Below are 17,430 nucleotides of genomic sequence, written 5' to 3'. Positions count from 1 at the left end.
CATCATTGCATAAAAGTTACTGTATAGCTGTTTGAAAGATGTTTGAGTTGATGTGTGTATGTGGGCATTAAAGCAGATTGTTGTTTTGTATTGTCTGCTGCCTGGATAGTTTATGGTGCCCATCAACACTGAATCGGATCATGTGGGTTGAGAAGGTTACGTGATGTTCCAGGTGCCAAATTTAAACTGAAATGCTGAGATGCTTACAAATGCTTGCAGTTTCTCCCAATGTTTTACTCTCAACAATATTCTGTTACATTAATTGTCAATACTAAAATGTTGTGGAGGAATGCTTGTAAGTGTGTATTTTTCTGATTTGGAAATTCAAGAGCATGTGCTATTTCAGTCGAGGAGGATACATAGGTTGGGATGGGCTTATATTTGTATAATCTTAACACTTTATCCTATCTTAACATTTTATCCAGAAATGTTATTTTTAGTTAGTTTGTTCAAATTGTGAGTTTCTTTAACACTTTGGAATTTGGCCGTTTTAACACTACAATCCCTGAAGCCTACAAAAAAACTCGTAATCCCGGTCCACCTTAAATTCCTTCACAGCTCTTCATTAGCGTTTTTTGTTTTGTAAATGTGTTGATTAGCACAAGCAGCAAGCAGCCTGCTGTCCCTTTCCCCGCCTTGGCGGAGCTTAACTCGGGCAAAAAGTTCTCCCAGCTCAAGTCAAGGCTCTTTATGTGCGTGTGAAGTACCTGGAGTTGAATAGGGTAAATAATACAGTATATCGTTATTTGAAATACATGCATTTCATGTGTGTTCCGTGTCCACAAAGATCTGGGTAAGTGTAGGATGAAAGGAAATGTGAGGCAAGTAATACTGAACACATACCTAAAGCAGAAACTTTTTCCATGTTATACTAATAATGACATGAACTGTATAATATGTGAAGAATTTAGTCCAAATATACAATAAACACATGAGCTTTTATTCAAGGGTATAACCAAAGAAAAATAAAGCATTCGATTTACATGTTGCTGTCAATGAGTTAAAAACCCAAGCTCAAATGTGAATCATCAGGAAGTTGATATGTATTCTAGAATGGTGCAGAGTTAAGAACTGCTGCCTTATAACCCAAAAGTCCCAGGTTTGAGACTGGGCGCTCTGTTTTTTGAGTAGTGAGCTGCTATTATTCCTACAAAATAATAAAATCATACATTTGATTTGAGCCTGTAACACCCAGTGTAAATTTTGGATACTTGTAGAAGTTAGCGCTTGTGTTTTTATTATTCACTTTTATTCTTTCAGTGACATTCACTTGGTACAATGAACTTGCCTCTCCCTCTCTGAGTTGATGGCATTTATCTCCAATCTTTTCACAACAGCAGGGATGACCACAGTTGGTGCTGTACTTGATGCCTGCTTAGAACTATTTGTTGAACCGGCAATCAAAGATACGATGTCCCGTGACCACTATCAGACTACCATGCTGCATTTGTGCTTTGACAACAAAGACACCTTTGCAGAACGTGTGAAAATGACAGATTTGCTGTGATCTCGGACATCTGACAATGTTTTCTTGAGAACTGTGTTTTGAGTTATAACCCAGGGCAAAGACTTTCCGGTGGTCATAAAGCTTATAGAGCTGTTTCTAGACAAAGGCAGAACTGTAACAACAGACAGCTTATTCATAGCGATTTCACTGGCTTATAGACTACTGCACCGCAACACAACTCTGCTTGGCAGCATAAGTAAAATGTGACTTCCACCTGCAGTTAAAGTCACTTCAGTACGCAATCAATTCGCCACGCTAGTGTTTAGATCTGGCAGTGCCGTGGTGATGGTTTATATGCCCAAAAAGAAGAAGCCTTTTATTTCAGTCTGTAACAGCCATTGTAAAGTTGGGGCGCATACACCATCAGCATGACACTGTCAGATCTAAACATATTGAAGCATCTATTGTTGCAGGTGGAAGCTGCCGCTGCACTTTTCATGGCATTACACATATACAGTGGTGTGAAAAACTATTTGCCCCCTTCCTGATTTCTTATTCTTTTGCATGTTTGTCACACAAAATGTTTCTGATCATCAAACACATTTAACCATTAGTCAAATATAACACAAGTAAACACAAAATGCAGTTTTTAAATGATGGTGTTTATTATTTAGGGAGAAAAAAAATCCAAACCTACATGGCCCTGTGTGAAAAAGTAATTGCCCCCTTGTTAAAAAATAACCTAACTGTGGTGTATCACACCTGAGTTCAATTTCCGTAGCCACCCCCAGGCCTGATTACTGCCACACCTGTTTCAATCAAGAAATCACTTAAATAGGAGTTGCCTGACACAGAGAAGTAGACCAAAAGCACCTCAAAAGCTAGACATCATGCCAAGATCCAAAGAAATTCAGGAACAAATGAGAACAGAAGTAATTGAGATCTATCAGTCTGGTAAAGGTTATAAAGCCATTTCTAAAGCTTTGGGACTCCAGCGAACCACAGTGAGAGCCATTATCCACAAATGGCAAAAACATGGAACAGTGGTGAACCTTCCCAGGAGTGGCCGGCCGACCAAAATTACCCCAAGAGCGCAGAGACGACTCATCCGAGAGGTCACAAAAGACCCCAGGACAACGTCTAAAGAACTGCAGGCCTCACTTGCCTCAATTAAGGTCAGTGTTCACGACTCCACCGTAAGAAAGAGACTGGGCAAAAACGGCCTGCATGGCAGATTTCCAAGACGCAAACCACTGTTAAGCAAAAAGAACATTAGGGCTCGTCTCAATTTTGCTAAGAAACATCTCAATGATTGCCAAGACTTTTGGGAAAATACCTTGTGGACTGATGAGTCAAAAGTTGAACTTTTTGGAAGGCAAATGTCCCGTTACATCTGGCGTGAAAGGAACACAGCATTTCAGAAAAAGAACATCATACCAACAGTAAAATATGGTGGTGGTAGTGTGATGGTCTGGGGTTGTTTTGCTGCTTCAGGACCTGGAAGGCTTGCTGTGATAGATGGAACCATGAATTCTACTGTCTACCAAAAAATCCTGAAGGAGAATGTCCGGCCATCTGTTCGTCAACTCAAGCTGAAGCGATCTTGGGTGCTGCAACAGGACAATGACCCAAAACACACCAGCAAATCCACCTCTGAATGGCTGAAGAAAAACAAAATGAAGACTTTGGAGTGGCCTAGTCAAAGTCCTGACCTGAATCCAATTGAGATGCTATGGCATGACCTTAAAAAGGCGGTTCATGCTAGAAAACCCTCAAATAAAGCTGAATTACAACAATTTTGCAAAGATGAGTGAGCCAAAATTCCTCCAGAGCGCTGTAAAAGACTCATTGCAAGTTATCGCAAACGCTTGATTGCAGTTATTGCTGCTAAGGGTGGCCCAACCAGTTATTAGGTTCAGGGGGCGATTACTTTTTCACACAGGGCCATGTAGGTTTGGATTTTTTTTTCTCCCTAAATAATAAAAACCACCATTTACAAACTGCATTTTGTGTTTACTTGTGTTATATTTGACTAATGATTAAATGTGTTTGATGATCAGAAACATTTTGAAGGACAAACATGCAAAAGAATAAGAAATCAGGAAGGGGGCAAATAGTTTTTCACACCACTGTACTTTGTCAGCATGCCCATGTCGATCAAACACAGGAAGCTCAGCAGTCTACTTGTGACTTTACGCTGTAGGAAGATAAGTAAGTAAATCAAGGTAAACCGTTAAATAACATTGTGTGGCTTTTATATAAGTAACATATAATTTTTTTTATATATATATATATATAAAGGCCGTCACAAAACATAATCACAAATAGATCTTTGCACGATACCTTGGCGAGTTTGACATGCCTTGCTCATCCTCATCTGTGCTGACCTTTGTTATAGCATGTCTTTATTTGAAAACAGCAGTGCCAGATCGGGGGGAGCATTAACACGACAGAGAGAATAAAACTGAATAAAAAAAAAATACAAAAAAAAACACTAACATGTACAGGTACCATACACTTACACCGGCTGTTACAGACTCAAATCAAATATGTTTTTATTGTATAACAGTAACGATAAGAGCAGCTCAATACTCTAAACATTAATTCTGGGAAGTGGCCAGAATCGAACCCACAACCTCTTGATTATGAGTCGGCAGTTCTTATCACTGTATCACCAAAGTGGTCGTGTCAGCGTCGTACCCTAACCCAATTTCTTTTTCTTTGGTTATATCCTTGAATAAAAGTGCACTTGTTTTATTGTATGTTTACTTTTTGTGAAAGTGTTTATTTGATATTTGGACACACATTATACACTTCATGTCAAAATTTTGTCATTAGTACCAAAACATAATAAAAGTTTGTGTTTTAGGTATGTGTTAAACATTTCTTGCATTTCCTGTCATCCTACACTTACATAGATCGTTGTAGTCACGGAACACACATGAAATGCATGTGTTCCAAATAATGATATATTATTTACCCTATACAACTACAGACACCTCACACCGAGATAAACAAGGCTTGAGCTGGGAGAGCTTTTTGCACTTTTGAGCTCTGTCGGTAGTGGGGATGGGACAGCGGTCTGCTTGCTACTTGTGCTGATCAACACATTTACAAAACAAAAGATGCTGATGGAGAGGTGCGAAGGAATTTAAGGTGGGCCAGTTTTTTTGTAGGATTTTTTGTAGGCTTCAGGTATTCTAGCGTTAACCCCTGGTGATTTTATTTATCTGAGCAGTGTGACCACATAATGCTGAATCCGGTTGTGCTTCTGCCTGGGCTGCTGTCTGTGTGGAGTTTGTTTTGTGGATTTCCTGCAAGGACTCTTGTTTTTTCATACAGTTCTATGACACACAATCAGGTTGACTCTGAAATGGTCCAGGGTGAACACATGTAGTTCTTTATGGCCTGCAATAGATTGGCCTTCCATCTTAATAGCCTCTTCCTTCTCACAATCCTGGGAAAATCAGATAAAAAATGGGCTTTTTAAATAATTTTTTGTGTAATAGTGTGTATTTTAGTAATAGCAAACTATTTTAAAATTTCTTGTTAACAGCGCTGTATTAGAGGGGCACTATGACTTAGTATTAGAATAATGTCACTGCCCCTCTTGCAAGTCATAATAAGGATTTAAAGGAGGTGGGTTATTTGGAGGGTGTCCAGCTGCAAAAAAAATTCTGGTTCATTATCCAAATTTGGGGGACAGTTAGTCAACCTGGGTGATGCCAGAAAATGGCCTTTAAACTGGCACAGGCAGAGATTTTATAGCATTTTTTGTAATTGTTTGATGTTTGTTTAAACAGTCTCAAACTGTCAGTTTTGGAGGTAGCATATGAGATTGTTGTAAGCGAAGTCTTGGACTATGTATAAACTGGAAGTTCTCAGCATGTATTTATGGTATTAAGTTGCACAGACAAACTTTCTCAGTGTGTGTTTTTTTTTATTAAGGTGCTTTTACAAAAAATAGTACTTAAAGAAATCAAAAATTCTCTTGCTACTTAGGAGCCCTGCAGTGTACATTTTAGTTGCAATGGTTTTATGACAGATGTCTCTAATTTGATTGTGTAAATAACATCTGCACAATCTCTTTGGCACTAGCATTATAGTTTAGCCTGAAACCCACTATTTCCAATGGCAGTGTTAAGAAAGCTTAATGATGTCATATTTGAAGTTGTAGGAACTCCAGAAGCTTTGCAACTTTAAATATGGGCTCCATTAGGTCAGTGGTTTTATTAGCACAGGCATTAAATAATTCTCTGTACTGCAGTTGCTTAGTCAAACAGTGCATCCAATTAAAAACACACTTGCTCAAATATATCTTCAGCACATTTACTTGGATGTACAGTATTGTCATAACCTAATAAACCTAATAGGAAAAGAGAGGCAACCTTAGCCACTGTTACAAACTCTGAAGCGGGGGTTATGGGTTGTGGAAACATCAAAATTCAGCAGGTTTTTGGATAACAGTGGTAGGGATAGCTGCAGTAGATCTGTTAATTGCCAATAAGAAATAGATTTTTTAGAAAAGTTGTGATATCCCTAATTTTCTGTGAATGCTGCTATTATGAAAATGAAAGTAATAAAGAGGTTTTTTTTTTAAACGTTTAAAACTTTCACACCAAGTAATTTCAGCTATTTTTGGGTGATATTCCATGTCCCTGTGTTACTGATTTCAAATCCAAGGAAGGACTATGCAGGGTGACACTCTGCCACTGCATTCTGTGTTTTGAGACCTTTCCTTATGAAATGATGGCATGTTAGTGGCTGGAAGAAAGTGCCAGATGTTTTACTATATGAGATGGAAACTCTTTAGTTCCTCACACAGGATATGCTGAACAGGGGAGAAGGAAAACAAGTGGTATTTGCCAGAACAAAAAACTACTGTGTTTTTAATTAAAATTGTACAGCTTTGTGTTTTGTGCACAGAGGCAAGTATTGGTGAATAATTTCAACATATAAGATTAATCTTGGACTTGTTTTATTCTGCTTCTTAGACCTTATTAATCTTATTTGCGTATTTCTTTATTTTTAACAGGGATTTTGCCTTCCTGAGGAACTTGTGGAGGAAGCATCAGGTGAAGGAGCCACTGAGTTTCATGACTATGAGGGTGGAGGAATTGGTGAAGGAGAAGGCACTAAAGATGTCAGTGATAAGATAGAAAATGAAGAGCAGGTAAGTTATGCGTTTTGAAAATGCTGCCAGCCTGCTGTTGCATTCTAATTAGCTGCTTTCAGCACTGCTGGTAGTGCTTGATGTCAACAAGTTTCTACCTAGGGTACCATCAATGTTTCGTATTGTACCAGTTAGCCCTGTGGTGCTTGAAGTTTCATGGGAAACCATCCCACAACTACCCCTCTTTGAAAGATTGAATGTCATTGTTTGACCACGCTTGACATTTCACAGGAGAAGATCTATGATTGAATGACAGTGCATCTCCAGAAGCAGAGTACCACCAGTTAAAAGGTTTCCACTGCAAGCACTAGTCACTTGCTTACTTTGCTGCTAGCTGGCTAAATGTAACTTGACAGTAACTTGTGTCTGTTACTTGACAGATATTAGACTCCACCTGCCCTGATCAAAGTGCTGAATATATTTTTGTTGTAGTGGTCCATTTTCATTGCACCAGTGGCACTCACATGCATGAAAATTGCAAGCAGGTTACTGTTCCTCATATTTATCCTAGCACCTATTGCGACATTGCATTCAGATTGATTTTACTCTTGGTCTTGGCCTTTTTTTCATCTAAGTTGTACCCAAAAAGCACTTGTAAATAGTTTGGTAAGAATGGAAAAGGTAATGAAACCTTTATTTACCTAACCAACATAAGTGTAGTAGGTCTATATAAAGAGTAGGAAGAAAAGCTTTAATTGTAAGCATAGATGTTGTGTCAATTCAGAGCTGAAACCTAACGACTCACAATATAAGGAAGCACAGTTTTTGTGAAAGTTCTTTCAAACACTTTCTAAATATTTTTATTGTATTACCTACAGTGCCAGGTGTCTGGGATGTTCCAATTAGCACTGGATGTAAGACAGGAGCCAAACCTGAATGGGGTGCCAGTCCATAATAAGGGACGCTTAAACACATCCCTCAAACACTTGTACTGGGGCTGTTTATAACTGCTTTTTACCTGGATGGAATTTTCTATAAAAAAAAAATATCAAAAGTTACCATCAGACTACTGACTGAATCCACAAGTGCTCTGGCAAACTTTGACTGTAAAAAAAAAAAAAAAAAAAACAATTATTAGTATTAATGAACTTTGACACATGTACATTTAACCACAATGATACTTACTGTGTACACAAACAATACTTTTTTTTTCTAAAAGCAGCATTTTGATACAAATAACAAAGCAAAATCATTAAGCATGAAGCACCATTTGTTCTATGAAGAGTGTAGTAGTTCTGTTTGAAATAATGATGATTTGTAGTGCCTTAAAGTAATAATGTATCAGTAATATTATTGTCCACTTTCTGTAAGAGTAATAATAGAGCCCTACCAGTCCTTGGTAAATGTGACAGTAACCTGAGTTGCTTCTTTGTCCTGTACACACACTTAGCCGATTACGTTGTGAATTACATTGATGTGTCAGAACATCAGGATGCATTTAGCATACTTTAATCTACTACCTGACTTTTGTAAATGGTGGGTGAAAACAGTTTCCTCCAAATTCTCAGCTGCTGTTGTGTGTGATGCAGCCTCTATCCATAGCACAGTGTTGCCTCAAATAGAAACATTCAGAATTAAAAAAGAAAAATACAGGTAGTTCCCAGGTTATGGACACCTGACCTACGACTTACAAACGAGGACGCAGCTACGACACATGCGCCTCAGTAACTGCCGCTCCGTCATCTTCGGCCTGGGGATGCTGCAAGCGGTGGCTGGAGGGGGGCGATTTCACTGCTCACGTAGTGTAGTGTCCCTCGGGCATCTCCCAGCGGCGAGCGGTGACCCATGGTCCATAGCCACCGGGGCCACAGCTATCACTCGTGTGCAGGACGATGGTTCACTGCCCGCCCACTATGCCGCCGCAGCTACTGCTCCTGACTAGACGTAGGCTGGATGGAGCAGAGGGGGGCGTTTCACTGCCCGCCCAGCACACACTGCTGATAATGCTGCAAGTGGTGACCCGGTTGTGGCTGAACGGGGCGGCGGGGGTAGCATTGTAGTGTGCCTCGGATGGCTGCCTGTTGAATTGGGGTTGGGCGATTCACTACTCGCCTTTGGCCGCACCGTGTTTGTTCTACAGCATACTGTAGTGGTGGTGACTGTGAGGTGGGCTGGTGATGAACCGCCCCTCACCGCCCCCATTCATTCTCAATAGCAAGCCTGCTTGTATTGTTACGCACATAGCAGGAAGTTGTCTCTTGTCAATACATCAGACGTGTTGATGACAGGTGCCTTCCTGCTGTGATAACGTGTACAGTGCTGTGCAGAAGAGCTCATCTTAACCTTTTGTCTTCACCCTTCAAGAATGTCTCTGAAACACAAATCTGATGCAAGTGCTGGTGATACAGTAAAGAAGAAAAAACCACCATCACCATTGAAAATAAAGTAGAAATAATAAAAATGTCAAAGAGAGGTGAAACTCCATCATTCATTGGCAGAGCACTTGGTTACAGTCGGTCAAAAATAGCATTTATTAAAATAATGTACCTGTTCCGACTTACATACAAATTCAACTTAAGTACAAATCTATAGTCCCTATCTCGTACGTAACCCGGGGACTGCCTGTATGCAGTCAGATAAAAGTTTTAATTCAACACTGACCCTGGATATGGGATAAGCACTCATGCTCTTATTCACATTGGGCCAGTTTACATTTTCCAATCAACCTCTGGTGTGTGGGGGATATGTGTCTAGGGGTTCTGGAGTACCTGGAAGAAAATGCCATACAAACACTGGGAGAACATGAAAAACTCTAAATAGACAGGGATGGGCCTAGGATTCAAAGTACAAAAAACTGTATAATAAATGCTCCAGTATTTTATATCTTTATTATCCTCCTTAGGTTGAGGATACATTCCAACAAGGCCAAGAGAAAAAGGATGAAGAGCAGGACAAAAAGCCAGATATCAAAGAGGAGGAGAATGCAGTGGAGATGTCTGAAGACTTTGATGGACAAATGCATGATGGAGAAAGAAAAGAACCAGGTGCAATAGAATATGTATACAGTGGATTCATAAAGTGTTTACACTTGGTTCAGTTTTTGATTTTTAGTAAATTTGCAAACCTTTCTGAAAACAATTTTTCACATTGTAATTATGAGTTCTTGAGTTTAGATAGATGGGGAAAAATGGGAAGTGTATCCATTTAAAATGAAATCTACAACACCATAGTGTGCAGAAAGTGAAGGGATCCGAATACTTTCTGAACTCATTGACTCTTGTTAAATGAAAATTAAGTAATCAGAAATGTACATTTATATTTTACAAAATGTGTTTAATAAATAGCTTTTGTTAGTAAGATGTGAAAAGCATTGTCTGCCTTTGAGGCCCACCAGTGCATTAAAAGGATAAATCTTTGCTTGTGCCTGCTGTTTACAATTTTTTTTTTTTTTTTTTTTTTTTTTAGTTTTAAAATGCTTTTAACATTTTATGTTTCTTGGAATTTTCTAAACATGTTGGTAAAGGATATCCACACACAGACTTTGATAGTACTGCTTTTAATATCTTTATGACAGATGCACAGTTATTTGTTAAATTTTACATGTGTCAATCAGCCTGCTTCTTTCAATCATTCAACCCTTCTGCTACAATCATTGTCTTTACTTCACAAGATCTATAGTATATTTTTGAGTGGCTGATCTTTTTGTGTGTTAAACAATTTGAATAATTACAAAATAAAGGGAGTGCCATTGCATCTTTTGTAATGTTCTAGTTTTACCACACTCTGCTCTTGATACTTGATAAGGACAACACAGGCATTTTAAGTGGTTTTGCATTCTTATTGTTTTTTTTTTATTGTACAATTAGGGGAAGATGAGGAAGAACCATCAGATGATGAAGAAGAAGATCTAGACAAGAAAATGGGGAATTTGGGTGAAGCAGAGGCAGACCAGTTGGATGAGAGGCTTTGGGGTGATAATGATGATGAGGAGGAGGATACTGATGATGAAGAAGATGAGTCTGGTCAAGGAATGGATGAGGTAAAATTTATTTTGTGAAATTTATTAGTCCATAATTTTTGAAATTACAGTATGTAACCAACACTGAAGTTTCAAAGAAGTATAAAACTCCTAGATATGGGAAGTACTGCACACACTAATGAATTTGTGAAAAAATGTTTACACATATTGAGCGTAATGGAGCTAAGCATTTGCACGTCTTGGTTAACACTAGAATTACCAGAGCCAACGAAAAAACTTGTAAATCCGTCCCACCTTAAATCCCTTTGCACCTCTCCATCAGCGTCTTTTGTCTTCTAAATGTGTTGATAAGCCCAAGCACCCTGCTCTAACCACACCCCCCATCCCCCCTCAACCAACCCCAGCCCATCCCCCCCCCCCAAACCGCCTCGGGACGGGCAAGAAGTTCTCCCAGTTCCTGCCTTGATTGATTATCTGGGAGTGAGCTACCCAGAATTGTAAGGGGAAATAATTTGATGTGTGTTTTGTGTCTACAACAATCTATGTAAACACATCGTTAAAACAGAAACATTTCTCATGTTTTAGTAATAAATAACAAAATGTAGACATGAACTGTATAATGTGTGAAGGCTGATGGCCAAATATCAAAAACACTTTCACAAAAGGTGCAAGTGTAAGACGACGGCTTCTGTGGTGCAGCAGTGAGATCCACTGACTTATAATCCGGAGGTCGTGATTTCGAAACCGGCTCCCCGGCAAATTTACCGTTTTGAGTAGTGAGCTGCTCTTATTGTTAACATTATACAATAAAAACATACATTTGATTTGTGTCTGTAACAGCTGGTATAAATTTATAGTACTTGTAGAAGTTAGCATTTTTTTTCTCTCATTCACAATCACGATACAACACCATTAACCCCACCCTAACCAAAGATCTGATGCGGTTACTTTCTATCTGAAACTAGGAATAACTAGATGTGAGTGGTGTTTTGAGATAATGGAACTGGAAATTCTCTGATCTGGAGGGATAAAAGCTGACACACAAATGCTCATGAATCTGCCTGCTTCGTATCTCACCGTCAAATTTTTTTTATTCAATTTTATTGAGTGTTCCTGCTCACGCTGAATTAGTATGCACCGTATGGTCCATGATGCCAAAGCCGCACTGACAAAAAACAGAGACATAGGTATATATGATATTTGGAATAACTCATTTTATGACCTGTATAGTACATTTCGGAAAACATTGTGGCACTGATGCAACATTATTCATATTATTCATATTCATTCGCATGCCTTCTTGCACTTGTTTTGTTTTCAAATAATATTGCATTAGTATGACAATGTTTTCTGATTGGTACTATTCAGGTCATAAAATGATTTCTTCAAAATGTCACATGTCACATATATTTGTCTTTCTTTTTTGCCCGGTGCTGTGCTGACATCGTGCACCAGAAAGCGTGAGCTTATTCAGTGCAAGCACGAACACTCAGGTTGCTGTGTGCTATAACAAGCTGGACCTGGTGGCGATGAACGTACATGTGCTGTGCAAGGCATGCACGGGGACCACTGAGAAAAGAAGAGTGTTCATGGCTCACCTTGCAGAGGAACTAAGTCATCGCTTCTTACTAGAAAAGGCGATATATAAAGCAAGAGAGGATGCAACATCAACAAGCTTCTGTTCCAAGACCGCCACTACCCCCCAGCCCCTTCAGTGTAATAGTAACCACAGCACAGAGAGAAGTGTGTACATTGCAACAGGCACATATGACGTAAACCCTTGGGTGTTTGGGAACTGTTAACATTTGAATCTGATGATTACATATAGCACGGAACTGACCTCTCTGTACTGTTCTTTCCTCTGTATGTCCTGGAGTACAAAAGAAACACCACCATGCAGCAACATGTGAAGACTGGCAAGATTGGGGAGGAAAAAAAAAAATGTGCAAGAAGGCGTGCAAATGAATATGAATAATGTTGCATCAGTGCCACAATGTTTTCCGAAATGTACTATACAGGACATAAAATGAGTTATTCCAAATATCATATATACCTATGTCTGTTTTTTTTGTCAGTGCGGCTTTGACGTCATAGTCCATAAGGTGCATACTAATTCAGCGTGACCAGGAACACTCAACAAAACTGAACAAAATAAAATTCAAGTGTCGGTGAGATACGAAGAAGGCAGATTCCCCAGCATTTGTGTGTCAGCTTTTATCCCTCCAAATCAGAGAATTTCCAGTTCCATTGTCTCAAAACACCACTCACATGTACAGTTTTTCCCAGTTTCAAATAAAAAGTAACCATGTCAGATCTTTGGGGGTGGTGGTGGTGTGGTATAGCAGACTGCTTGCTGCTTGGGCTTATCGACACATTTAGAAGACAAAAGAGGCTGATGGAGAGGTGCAAAGGGATTTAAGGTGGGACAGATTTACAAGTTTTTTCGTAGGCTTGGGTAATTCTAGTGTTAATGCAGTTATGAATTACTTTTGCTACTTTAAGTCTAAGCAATGCTAAAAAGAATAAAATAGCTTACATGCTTTCCAAGAATTTATTGTCTTTAGTTACAAGCAAAAATTGCTGCTTGAAGTAAATTAAAAAGCAGAGAATTTATAAATTATTGAACCAAAGATGACGACATGTTCAGCTTACTACAACTGCAAAATTTTAGCTACTTTTCTGGCCTCCTCAAAGTCATTACATTGTGTGTTACAGTCCTTCTGCTATTTAAATACATTAAAAGTATTACACAAAGAATTTTATAATATTTGTAAAGTTCTCCATGAATTTTGTGGCTACTTTTAGGGTGAATCCCAGCTTGTGGCAAAGGAGGACAACTTGGATGCTGGAAACACAAATAAAGATGACCAACACAACCAACACAAGGAAGAAGAGCTTACAGAAAACAAAGAAGAAAAAGATAAAATTAATGAGCAACATGATAAGGTAATACAATATATATGAGTATATATGCACTGACAATGACTGTATAAAATGTTTTTTTGAGTCAACAGCTCAATTTATAAAATATGCTTATTTTTTTCATTTTGCCCTGCTTGCACAGCTACTAACAATTCATGTACTAAACAGCCTTTGGTTAAAATAGATTATTTTGTTGTCAAAGTAAAATCTTATTCAGGACAGTAGCTAATGTTTATATATCTTGGTATGTGAGGTAAAATAAAGATGTTTCTTATGGGGAAAAATTTCTTTAAAAAGTCATCCCAAAAATATTGTATTCCATATTTTGCCAGAAACTGAGCATTACAGTGCCTATAAAAGTATTTATCTCCTTAGAAGTTTTCTCATTTTAGTATTATGCAATGCATTTGTAATTTAGACCACTCTGCAGAGATATATTTTCACTTTTACATTAAAGTCTTTTTTTTCTGGTGATCAGTGTCAAAAAAGCCAAATTAAATCCAGTAAAATTCAATGTTGTGTAACAATATGTGAAAACGTCAAAGGGGGTAAATAGTTTTTACATACACTGTGTATTTCAAAACAGCTCAGAATTAAAGCATTCCATTTTTTTTTTTGTCTTTATTTATTTAGTCCACTTTTTATATGTATTCATTTACTTACAGTTCTGTAACCGTTGGGTCCATGAATGTAAATACCACAGTGATTAACATACTAAGCATAACATTTAGAAAAGTGGTTACTTTAATTACCAACTCTTAGTGATGAGTGACCCCTGCTGAATTTTCCAAAATGACAGAATTGCAAACTTTGCCCATCTCCATGTAATGCATTGAAGTCATAGGAGAGGGAGGAACAGAACTTGTTTTGAGTGAGTTATAATGGTGCAGTGGTCTTTTAAGTTTTCCAGGGAGCTAAGGACAAGTCAGATAACTATGTTGGACCAATGATTGTGACCAAATATGTGAAGGAGCTGTGAGGAAGTAGTGCTAAGCACTGTGCCTCAAACAACAAAAGACGCAGACAGAACAAATACCACAAAATACAACAAACGGCCACAAATTAGCAATAAGTAAATAAAATATATGGTAGGTTATTACTCTCACAGAGTTCCAGTCTTGGGGCCACATTACAGCTGTGCGAAGTAGTGGCAGAGTAGAACTGGCTTATTCCATTGTTTGAAGTCACCACTCCGAGCATAGTGAGATATCTTTTTTTTGTTTCCCATCTATCTGTGCAGATGCCTTGTACTTTTGTCTTCCATTAAGAAGAAAGAAATGGCTTGTAAATAGTAATGAATGTTTTGTTTTTATTATTTCCCCTTGTGTCCTTTGTTTTCTGATGAGGGGACAGAGAAGGCTCACTTAAGGATTGTTTTGAGTTTTTTGCTGGGCACATGGCTAATTTGCATGCATAATGTAGGATGGAAATCTTGCATTGTTTCTTAACCATTGTGGCGTTGAGACCCATTATTACCTTCTTAAGTTCATTGATACAGCAGTCAGAGAGCCCTGTGGATTGAAATGATCACATTTTCAAGAAATAAGTGTGGTTAGAGACGAGAAAAAATATCACACAGCCCTGTCAAGTGCTTTGGTGAGCAGTTTCAGTACTTCTTAGTAGCTGATATGCCATTTTGTTCTCCCCCACTCCCCTTCCCCCCCGATGGTCATGTTGGCAAGCTTCTTATAGCAAGCATATGTGAAAGTTGTGCGTATGACTGCTACAGCTCTGTGATGTCATGTCAGCCTCATAAAGTATCATACGGCGCTTGGAAAGAAAATGTTCACCTAAGCCAGCTGCATGGCACATTTTCACAAAAATATTTGGGGAACTAGGTCTCTGGCGCAAACAGCATATTCACTGTGAAAAACACTTTGGAGAATTTTGCACATGAACACTACTAACCATATAATCTGAAAAAGTGGTTCCAACAGTGTTAAAGGATTGAAGTGCAGAATCAATAACTTAAAATAATTAGGGTTGTATGGGCAACCTCTTATAACAGGCAGGCAACTGGTTATCATTCTGTTGCATTCACCTTGCTTAGTTTTTGTATTATTCAGTTAGTGCAAAGCCTTATGAAGAAGATGATAATTTTTAAAAAGTAACTATTTTAATAATTAGCTTTTGATAATAGTCCCTAGAATTTTTGTAATATATATATTAATATAAATTTTGTCTGTGTTGCTTAGCGGGAGTTTGATGAGAATGAGGTGGATCCTTACCATGGAAAGCAAGAGAAGCAGCCTGTGACTGAGCCAATGGATCTTCCCGATGACCTCAATCTTGATAATGATGAGGAGGACACTGGAGAAAACCAAGAGGGAGATGGTGAGAGAGTTAAAATGTGAACCTTTAAAGAAAGCACATCATCAATAATTCTGGGTTCTATATCCTTCCTTTAGAACCATACAGTAACATTTGCAGTTGCTGAGTTGTATTCATATTGATGACTATTGCAAAGTCATTTTGACTATTAGATTTTTTTTAATACACATCAAAATGTAACACATGTCTTCACTATCTTCATAGGTCATGATCTTGAAGTGTAGAATATTTTAGTAAATGACGTAATGGCCATGCAGTTTTCTCTGGCTCAGAAAGTGAATGCAGCTCAGTGGATAATGCTGTAATGGCCCAGTTTTATTGGCTACAGTGGTTCTGAACTCCCAGTTGCACAATGCAAGACGCAGTGGAAGGTTTCTGGTTTAGTGCTGACAGCAACACTCTTTATATTTTTATTTAAAAAAACAAAAAAAAAAAAAAAAACAAACATTTATAAGGGCAGCACAGGCTCAAGGACATGAGACCAAAGAACTTCATTAAACTTGAGGGATGTTTAAAATACAGTATAAATGATTAAAAAGAATCATAGTTAATTGCACGGAAAAATAATACCACAGTAAATTTCTGATAACCACTTATTGTTGGAAATGAAGCAATGCCCAGTTGTCCAAAAGGATAAGCTAGTATGACAGGCAGCATAATTTTTAAAAAGATACCCCTTCAAAGTAAGGTGCATTTACCACATACATCATTTCTTAAATATCAGTAGTGTGCATTGTTAAGTTTGTAATATTTAATTGTAATTTTCTGCATAAGAATAAGTGTGCTTATGAAATGCTTGTTTTCAAAAAGCTTGATGCTGATAATCGTAATGTCAAGTCAATAGTGCTTTTCTTTTGACACTGAAAAATTGATTACAGGAAGGGCTTAGCAAAAAAAAAAAAAAAAAAAGCCCAGTGACAGAGGATGTTACTGAAGTTGTCCAGTGCAAGGCAAGTTAAAGTTTGTAGTCGGGGTGGGCGGTATGACCAAAATTCTATATCACGGTATTTTTCTAAATTATCCTGGCTTCACGGTATTCGATGGTATTTTTTCCCAATGCATGAGTGGATGTTAACCACATTTTCCACTGCAATTACTGGCTAAGAATAACCTATTCCACTGTCAAGAGTATTGTACAAAAAAAAACATTTTAATGTGCACACAAGTATTAATACAGTTTTGCATTGCCCCATAAAGTGATAGTTTTCAAGGGGGTGGCACTAATGGAGAAGGTATCACATTGCATGACAGATGCAGTCAAAATATAGAACCTTTTTATTGAACAAATTTTGCAAAAACAAACTAATTTTGACAACATATTTTCAACCATACAAAGAGGTATTTAGACTTAGTAAAATATCCAGAAGTGCTTGTCAAAAATTGTATTGCACCGAATATGTCTTAGAAAAGGAATAAATAGTAAATATTTTTTGTAAACCAACTACACTTTCTGTTAATGTTAACAATCTCTGTCCACTGACACGTTAAAGTGACTTTTTAAACAACTTTATCATCATTAAACTGCATAATATTTAAACTAATAAATAATAACAATAAAATAAATAATAGTATTATTACTGATAGTTGCACTATTACTTCAAGACTTCAAGCCCAGGTGCATTACACAGTATTCACCAA

The 17,430-nt window shown here is 37.9% G+C and overlaps 1 protein-coding gene across 2 annotated transcripts in view; it reads left to right on the top strand.

Annotated features, from left to right (window-relative positions):
* Window positions 1–17,430, top strand: part of mdn1 (midasin AAA ATPase 1) — a 306,186-nt gene that overhangs the window by 254,016 nt on the left and 34,740 nt on the right. For both annotated transcript variants that reach the window (XM_028791087.2, XM_051925449.1), the window contains exons 84-88: window positions 6,483–6,620; window positions 9,463–9,604; window positions 10,427–10,599; window positions 13,345–13,485; window positions 15,657–15,795. In XM_028791087.2, coding sequence (XP_028646920.2) covers window positions 6,483–6,620; window positions 9,463–9,604; window positions 10,427–10,599; window positions 13,345–13,485; window positions 15,657–15,795 — 733 coding nt within the window. The remainder of the gene's footprint in view (window positions 1–6,482; window positions 6,621–9,462; window positions 9,605–10,426; window positions 10,600–13,344; window positions 13,486–15,656; window positions 15,796–17,430) is intronic.

This window comes from Erpetoichthys calabaricus, chromosome 3, assembly GCF_900747795.2.
Source record: "Erpetoichthys calabaricus chromosome 3, fErpCal1.3, whole genome shotgun sequence".
NCBI lineage: Eukaryota > Metazoa > Chordata > Cladistia > Polypteriformes > Polypteridae > Erpetoichthys > Erpetoichthys calabaricus.
The sequence above is the reverse complement of the archived record's forward strand: the minus strand, read 5'-3'. Positions and strand labels throughout refer to the sequence as shown.